Genomic DNA, 9,700 nt, shown 5'->3' on the forward strand with positions numbered 1-9,700 from the left:
ACCTAGAGAGATTCAAGTATTTCCCAGATCGGGTGGATTATGGTAGTTAGAAAGCATGAGTTTAAAACTGCCTCTCCGACTCCTATAGAGCATCCTGTCAATCTCACACTTCCCTTCCCTTTACCGGCCCATCCACAGCAGCCTCATTAGCTACCGCTCTTTCTGCACATAACATACGCGAGGCATTTCCAATTGATTCGAACTAAAACGAAATCAGAATAACACAGAAACACTTTCCTCTTCCGTTGACACCCCTCCTCTCCCCCTTCTGTCCCATTTCCAGACTGACGTGGCTGCAGGCTTCACTCAGTCCCTAGGCCAAATCCCCCTTGCACAGGGGGTGAGGTTTGTCTCAGGACCGACTGAGGGCGGCGGGGGTTGGGCCCAGCAAGGAGAACAGAAGCTTTGCACCCAGTGACACCCGTGCAATTCTCCCGGGGGGTGGCGCCCAGGGCAGCCCTTGGCCCCTGCGAGGCGCTGTCCTGCAAACCCCGCCCCTGGGGCCTGCAGGCATCCAGCGCCTGACCCTGGGCCCCGGGGGGTGCGGGAGGAGTGCAGGGGGATGTCACTTCGGGTCCCAGCCCCCTCCCCCGGCTCGTGTCTCCTCCAAAGGGGGGGTGGGTGAACGATACAAAAATAGAAGGAACTTTTCCAGAGCCCGGCTGTGGTGCCCCCTCCCCCGCCCCTTACAAAGGGGTCGCCCCCGGCTGCGGGCGGGGTAGTTATCTGGTGAGCGGCGCCTCCTCCCGCTGGTCCGGGGAGGCGCCCGCGGTTTTGCTCAGCACGGCCGCCGAGTAGGGCAGGAAGCCGCTCTCCGCCCGCTGCGAGGCCGCCGTGCAGGGGAAATCCGAGCCGGAGCCGCGCGAGCCCAGCGCCGCTGCCGCCGCCGCCGCCGTCTGGCTGCTGTGACAGCTGAGGCAGGAGCAGGCCGTGGAGCCGGCCGGGGGCGCCGAAGAAGCCGCGGCCGCCGCGGCCGCCGCCGCCACCGCCGCGCTGCTGTTGAGCCCGGCCGCGGCGGCGGGGGCCTGGTAGAGGCCCGGGTGGCGGAAGCCGCAGAGCAGCTCCGGGCGGGAGTAGGGGTGCGAGAGGGCGCGGAAGGTGTCCAGCGGCCGGATGGAGGTGGCGAAGGGCGAGGCGGCGGCCGCTCCGGAGGCGGCCGCAGCAGCCGCGGCCGCCGTCACCCCCACGTGGGGATAGTAGTGCAGCGGCACGTGCGAGTGGAAGGGGTAGGGCAGGCTCCCCGTGGCCGCCGCGTGAGTCATCATGTAGGTGTAGAAGCTGGGGTCAGCCGGATGGGGCCAGGACATGGCCAGGCGCTGCCGCTTGTCCTTCATCCGTCTGTTCTGGAACCACACCTGGGGGGAGGGGAGACACAAAACACAGGCCGGCCTTAGAAAGCAGCGCAGCAGCGGCCCCGGACACAAACCAAACCCCCACCCAACTCCCGCCAAAGGCAGCAGTACCTCCCGAGCAGGGCACGGCTGTGCCGGGCACGCTCCCCTCTCCGTACCCGCCCCCGCTGCTTAGCCTGGCTGTGATTTATTTATTAATTATCCTCCTGGTTTACCACCTAAAAACCTTCCTCCAAATTCGCGCACGCACAAAACCCGCTGACATCAGAGACGGTTAAGGCTGTCAGGAATTAAAAATGAAAGTGGCTCCTTTGAAGGAACCCAGCTGCTTTTATTGGGAAGCTTTTCTGTTTGCTTTTTGTTAATTGCACGGTGTTTGCACACGGCAAAATATTGTTTGCGTTTTGTTTTTAAAAGCAGCCATACAAATGAAATTCCGAGTTGCAAACACTGCAGCCTTGCTTCTGCCCTGTAACAATGGGCATTTGCATCTGCCTTCCGCTTTAGCATCCTTGCTTTATATTATTTTCTAAAGCTACTTTCAGGAAATGAACATTCCAAAAATACAGATCTTTCTGAAGCATGAAGGAGAGCGTCTAAGATTCGCCCTCTATAACGGAGCAGCTTGTTTTCTTGTCTCAAGCTTTTTAGTTCTCCACTGCCTCTTTTTAATGTCCTATAATTAACCAAATTATTTAAAATAATCCAACGAAAAGAGATTTCACCCGAATAAATCACTGAAATGCTTTGTGCCAGTCAGACTCTAAATCCATTTTAAATAATACAGCATTTGTCTTTCAAGTGATTTTGTCCGAAATGGGAGAAATATAATTTTATTATACTGACGTATCCAATTCCTCTGCTTCATTTTTTAAAAATATCATCGTTTGTTTCCTTTTTAACGTGCAAATGCAATACAAATTGACAAGGAAAATTAAAAGGCAAATAAAAAAAGTTTCAACTCAGAGAAACAAACAAACCCAACAGGAAAGACAAGACCGGATGTTCTTTAACCAAAAGTCACAGATAAAAATAGCTAAGAAACCAGGTGGGAATTACGCAACACTATTTATTTTTATGTTCTATTGTTATGTTATCATTGGATTTATTCTTTTGCCATAAAGGAGGAGGGCACAAGCCACTGCATTTTCCTGTCTGTAAGAAGCATCTATTTAGCCGGGAATTGGGCTCGATCTCATATTTTAAGCTCCCAGACAGCACAAAAGCACCAAAATCCACATCGAGTGTACTAGCCCCGCGTTTGTAGCGCTTCAGCTGAGATACCTTGATGGTGGTCTCAGGGAGGTTGAGCGCTGCGGCCAGTTCGCACCTCCTGGGCCGAGACACATAGTTCTCCCGGTAGAACTCCTTCTCTAGCCTGGCTATCTGCTCCCTGGTGAAGGCGGTGCGGTACCTTCTCACCTGGTCAGCCCCAGAGCCGGAGCTGCCCAGTGCGTTGCTGCTGTGCAGGCTGGTTAAACTCGAACCTGAGGACGAGGTGGTGGTAGTAGGAGCTGAGCTGCTTTCTGAATAGCCTGGCAAACAAGCAAGCAAATTGTGAAATAAAGATTTGTTCCTCTAGATGTGTTTGTGTGTATTAAATAAAGCAGGAGGTAACGTTACCAGTCTGGCTGTGAACTCTGATAATTAATGCTAGCTGTCATTGTTACAAATTGCTGCTGTTAATAGAATCAATAAAGTTTTTTTTAAATCACTTCATAACGAAATTATTCTAAGTAAATTAGGCATTTTAGTAATTATAGAATTCTAGCTTCTGCAGCAAATTAGCCAAGTAAGAGTACATATGCAGAGCACAATTTTAGAGATGTGGTACCGCTCTCATACTGCGATGATCTGATAACTCTAATCTAGGAATCAGGTTTAACAGCTACATGAACGTTTCTTATTTTCGTTTGAGAGGCACAAAATAAGTGCAGCCATAAACAAAGATATGTCTTGCATTATGGTGTAGATTGCTTTTCTTTTGACACATTTGACAAAATGCATCTACTATTGCCCCAAAGAAATCCATTGATTATTCTCTTATTACACTCCCCAATGAAAATAATTCACCAAATTTATTTCAAACCTGGTACGATGGAGGGATTTTAATAGTCAGCGTTATCAGAGATTGAAAGTGAACAATGGCCAATTATTATTAGTGTGAATACACAATGACACATTTTATATGTACAAAGAAAGACAAATACACACATATACATAGATACATAGTTTCTACGTATCTATATACTCAGTTTACTCCATGTATGTATATTTGTATAGATGGAGAAATACAGACAGATCTACAGAACGAGAAAAACTATATAAATACACATATATAGTTATAGATATGGGAGAAAGAGAGCGATTTCCATGAATATATAGAGACACTTTGCTATATAAACACAGTTTAGTGTATCTCGTGTATCGTGATAACACATTAATAATAATTGTGTGCGATTTTAGCAGTGGTTTTACTATATAGAGAGCACTATTTCCATAGGCTAACAAGTTTAATCAAATAACAGTACCGTTTAGATCGAGAGGATAAAATAATATTTACCTTTGTTATTGTTTTCCTTCAGCTGGGAGGAACTCAGGCTAGTTGGGGAGCGGAGTGCTGAGCAGCCCACCTCCACATCACTGTTCATATCTGCCTCTTGAACAACTTCTGAATAATGGCTAATTTTCTTCCTGCTTTCCGACGGAGCAATTTCTGAGGAGACGTTGCTTTCACTGTTCTGGTGTTGAAGATTGAATAAAGTGTCTATTTCAAATTTGCCTTTGGCAGGGATGTCCCCTATAGTGCTATGCAGAGAGGCGGAAGTTAGTCTAGGGCTGAGGCGACCAGTGTGTTGAGAATTTTCAAGGGCCTCCAGCACTGCATTTCCAGCTGAGTCTGACAAATTCGAGAGCCTTTTGCCAGCTGTAGGGCTGTGCAGCCCTCTTTCCATCAGAATCATCTCCTTTCTTATTCTTTCCATCATCTCAGCTTTATCAAAAATGTCAAAGTTGCAGGGTTGGTCCTGTACTAATGATGAGCTGCAGCAGGGGCTAATTCACATTCAGCCCGGCAAGTGTCTCTAAATATTATCTCTTTTTGAGGGAGGCGTAAAAATTGTGGGATGCCAAAGCGAGGGAATGACTGGTCAAAATGACCCATACATCCTTTCTAGCCCGAAATGTCATTCATCAAAAAGTAGTGCTCGTCATTAAGGTAGGAATGACGCTGTTCGAATAATCATTTATTGTAACAGGTTTATAAGCAAATAAACACAAGCTTCTGTCAGTGGATAATGAAGGCGGCTTCTGAGCAGACAAATATATCCAGGTAGAAAGAAAGAAAGACAAGAAGTGAAGAGTAAAGCTCTTGTCCTTAGCGTGATCAGATCTTGCTTGAATTGCTCTGGGGTTTGGCCTCTGGGGTGAAATTGACAGTCTGATTAATAAAATGAGCTGTGCAACATTTCCCCCTTCATTTAGGTGCATCATTATGCTCTGATTTTTGTTTTGTTGCCTTTTAGGTCCTAATGATGCAGCTTCTTTCTCATTTGTCCTCGGACAGAACTACATGCTAAATAATAGATAATGCTTTATGTATCTAAGAGCGGATTTTAGATCGCAACTAAAGGAAATGTTGGAAGAGGACCTGCGGACTGAGACTACCCTTCCACTGTATTTTATTTACTTTTCCTTTTCAGTTAAGAATGCACTCGTACTTTTATTTAAGAATGTTACTAGCACACACCCCAACCATCCCCATACACACAAACCTTATACTGAGACTTTTAAAAACTATTGCTGCTGGTACATAGCAGTTTAAGTGCATCTACCACAGCAGCCTGCACATGGATTTATTGTAATCCTGGGGGGGGGGGGGGGTTAGTATATTTTTCTCGTTGCATCCTTAAATATGGTGTCCTTTTTACTTTCTATAATCTTGTTTATTGTCGGAGCTAGTCTACGATTTTTCCCCCCTCTTGGGAAAATATTCTCTGTTGTGCAATCTGATGGCAAAAAATGTCCAAATAACGTTAAATGCATTCATGATTTAAAGCACCGTACTGCAGCACTGTCATTTCATTCTCTAGACAGGTTTCTTTTTACACCCTCCCCACGAAAAGCGAAGCATTTTTACAAATATATAGATATAATGACTTGATTTTAGTATTTCAAAGGCATCAAATAGTAGTAAAGACATGCTCCTCATCATCATTCTTTCTCCAAGGTTACCTGTGGCTTAGTTAGCTGAGCTGTCCGTTGTTTTCCGGGTTGATCCGGAGTAAAATGTCTTGTGCTGTAAAGGACACGGACTAGCAAGCTTAGTAGACGTGACTATCGGAAAATCTCTCCTCAGTGATAACTTTGATAGTAATAATGACGCTGATGGCAACCATTTAAACGAAGATAAATCCTTTGTCATTAGCATCTTTGGAGTACTCTTCAATAGCTATCCAATCTCTACTTTCTGAGAGATTTTTTTCTACCCACATAGTAAAGTTTTAGATCCTGAGTTTCTGAGTTTGATCAGGTATAGAAATATTCCAACGTTTCCTGTGATAACATAGGATTTTTTTTTGACAAGAGAAGCTCTTCCTTGTAATGTTAAAGTCACATCTCCTAAATTCCTATGCTCTTGCCTATGATTCATACGTCGAAAACGGGATTCTTGTCGGCTTTTTAAGAACGTATTAAAAGTCTCCCTAAACATTCCATGAAATATTTAGGAAACATTCTAGGCATTGTTTATAAAATCCAGCATTCTATTAATGGGAGTTTTATGTCAGCTCTTTGAAATGTGAATTTAGCTGCAGTTTGGTGTCCTATGTTTTACAGCCCCAAACCAGACAGAAGTAAATATCAACTTTCACCAACCGTAGGGAGCTTTGAGCAGTGTGCGTAATTTAAACACGAAAAACCTACATTGTAATAGAAGGAATGTAAACGTCAAAGCCCTATATATTGCCAACACAATCCAAGCGTACACTTTCTGAAACTATATTTCTCCATAAATAATTTTAAACCCGTAAGAGATGGTGATATATTTGCCTTTCTTACCCCAATATAAGTGGTGACAAAGCGGTATCTTCTGTTTTATCAGGAGAGAGCACAATTTCCTACACCGATATTTACTGAAAAGATACAGTTGTCTGACAGTCTCCATAGGCTATCCTGTTATTAAAATGTTATAAGGACAGCAGTTCCCTGAGATTAAACAATTCTGAACAGGAGAGTGACGATGTACATATTGGGCTCTGTTTGTAGGTACTGTAAACACTGCCTAACTTTAATTCAAAAACTTCTCTATTATTGACTATAGATGGGTAATCCAGACTGTAACCAAACTTTCCATCGGAAAAGGTACTGGTCCCAGTTAAATACAAACTTATGTTTTACCAGTTGAAGTAATTATTATGCAAAATACCCCTCCTAAATATAGAGCTGAAAGCCGATTTCGTCCAGATTGAGTAGTGCCTTACCAGTTATAGGAGGGGAAACGGAAGTCTGTGGGTTGCTTTATTGCTGTCGTTTGGCGCCCCCGTCTGTTTTCTTAAATACTTTAACTGGGTTAGTATCTTTTCCCCCCCTTTTTTGAAAACCACAGCTAGACACCACATCTCCAACACACATCTGAACACTACCAAATCCAATAGAGCTTTATATTCCAAACATGTTACTGCACCACTAAAAAGAAAATAACTGTTTTATGATATATTGCAGGTGAAATAGGCTACAACAAAATTCCCAATGTGAAAAATATGTTATACACAAGGTCGACTGTGCATTACCTTAATTAATGTTTTGTTACATTGTGCACCTTTTAAATAATACTAATACTTCAGTTTATGAATAATGTGTTTCAAAATGTAGCTACATTCGCATGGTGGGCAAATTGCATGCCATAAAGACGGTAATAATCCTCTCTTAAATAAATATTAAGTAACAAAAACGATCAGCACAATACAATTAATCATTCCTCTCAAGAATGGATATCCACTAATAAACTAATTGTTTGATATTTATATTCTTAGAAAACTAGATTGATATATTTTTATAAATGTTTTTAGTTTTTCTTTTAATAATGAGTGCAGTCTAGAAAACTTTCAACACATATTTAAAGGGTTATATCAGCAAGCAAATGTAAAGGAAGTGATATAGACCGATGAAAATAGATGAGTTTTTGCTACCCTCTGTTTACTCAGTTGTTCTTATAAGCTATAAATAGCTGCGTAGGCCTACAGCCAAAGGATTTTATTTTAACTTGAGAGTTGTTACTTATGATATCAAATAATATTTTGATCGTCTGTTAAATCTTCACTGAAAGAGAAATTCATATTAAATCGACTGAAATCTCAACCAGTTTTTAACTAGTTTTAAGGTGTTCTTGGGAACATTGGCTAAAATATTTGTTTTTTTCTTAACTTTGGGTGTTCAGCGGTAAATTGTAAAACATTATTATTATTACAGGTAACATACAAGGTGTCGATGCGCTATTTCAGGTGGGAGCTCGCAAAAAAACTTCTGGTTACATATGTCTGTATTGTCCCTCAAATAACTAAAGGCCCGGTGTTGCAGTTGATTTCACCCGGCATCTATAGGAGGACGCAGGCTCAAGTAGATAGTGATCCATGAGCTTTGCCCAATTGTTATGAAAAGTGATTGGTGAAAAAGAGAATTTTCATGTGTAGGTGAAATGGTCTGATGAGATCTAACGTTATTATACAATGTCGCTTTGCCCTTGACTTGACTACTCACAAAATGAAACTAGCGCCTATATTTGCTTTATTTACTTATAGCTCTATAGCGAATTATAGGAAGGCTTGTTTTATGAAGGAAAAATACAAGCTGAGATTTATTGCACTAAGGCAATTATACCTGAAAGTTTGTGCTAAGACAACAGGTTCACTTTCTGTAGGAACCCTCTTCCCTCTTTTGTAGTATATATATATATATATATATATATAAACGCAGGTATTTCACTCTTGCAAGCTAGAAAGTCCAATTCTATTATTCAAGGAAACAATACAGTTCAAACTTACATTATTAATCTGCACTCTGAGCCTCCACAGAAAAACGTGTAGAGCCATCTAGTGACAGAGCTGGGATCCTACATCGTACGATATAATTATGGGAAATGCTGAATGGTGCAACTTGAGAGAATGTCTCTCTCTGCTTACACCTCAAACTCTGCAAAAACTGGAAGCCATTTAATATTGTTGCTGAAGACTTGCTGCTGGGTACAGCAGCTGCCTGGAGTTTTACTGGAGACATCCGTGCTTTCTATGAGCCCATATTCTTCTCCTCTATATAAAGATATAATTAAAGTACAAATATCCATACATACACCTATATATATATACATATACTTATATTTATTCTACTTCCTAATGAGAGGTGGACAAAGCTAGAATTATTATTTAGGAGGACTCTAGCATAGTTGTCTAGTTACTTGTGCTTTTTAAAATATTTCACTGCCATGGTAAATATACAACTTGATTACAACTCAAAGAAAGCTTTGAGCACCATATATTACAAAGTTAATAACATTGTGTCTTTTTGTGCTAGCTTCACGAATGGGACGTATGATGCTAAGTTCAGCTGATAACATTTTATGTGATGTAAAAGTTATTTCGGTTTAAACCGAACCGTTCCCTGCAGCGACTTGTATGCAACGCCAGCACGAGTTATGATTCTAAATATTGGCTGGGACTTATGAAAGATTTTATACCCGTTTCTGAGGGGGTGGTGGAAACATGTTAAACACTCACGTTTGCTTAAAAGTCTTCTTGGATTTTGTAGAGGCCACTGTGCAGAGTGATATTTTTCAATGTTCTAAAGCTCAGGGGACTGGACTCGGTGACCTCTCAAGGTCCTTTACAGGCTTACATTTCTATGAGTCTATGAAAATGTATCTTTCAAATATCAAAGTCAATTGACTTCCTAAATAAAGTTCTGTGCATCCATAAAACAGATTTGGAAAACATATTTTAACATATATTCTTACACGGCAATTAAGTCTTTTCTTTATTGCAATTGTTTCAATTTCTACTAGGTCTTTTTTGTTGAGTTGTAAGAAAAAGAAACACAGAAAATAAACAATGTTTGTCCACTTAGTCACTAAAAACATAAACTGGTTAAAATTAAACAAAGAAATCTAGCGAGGATTGGAGAAGGTAGATGTTGAAATATTACTAATCTCCTTATTTTGTATATGAGCTATTCAGGCTGAACCCAAAAGTGCAAAGTTCTTTGGTTAGTTAGGTATGGTTTTGTTTTCTGCAGCAAACCATAGCAATAGACCGTGACTTCAGAAGGGCAATCGAAATGAAGAAATAGATTTAAAATAT

General features: G+C 41.8%; 1 protein-coding gene across 1 annotated transcript; it reads right to left on the minus strand.

Annotated features, from left to right (window-relative positions):
- Window positions 1–722: 722 nt before the first annotated feature.
- EVX2 (even-skipped homeobox 2) lies at window positions 723–4,339 on the minus strand. Its single transcript, XM_065413840.1, has 3 exons — window positions 3,916–4,339; window positions 2,637–2,887; window positions 723–1,355 (listed from the first exon to the last, which is right to left on the minus strand). The coding sequence occupies exons 1-3, from the start codon at window positions 4,337–4,339 to the stop codon at window positions 723–725; spliced, it is 1,308 nt and encodes a 435-aa protein (XP_065269912.1).
- Window positions 4,340–9,700: the final 5,361 nt, after the last annotated feature.

Source organism: Emys orbicularis, chromosome 11 (genome assembly GCF_028017835.1).
Source record: "Emys orbicularis isolate rEmyOrb1 chromosome 11, rEmyOrb1.hap1, whole genome shotgun sequence".
Classification (NCBI taxonomy): domain Eukaryota; kingdom Metazoa; phylum Chordata; order Testudines; family Emydidae; genus Emys; species Emys orbicularis.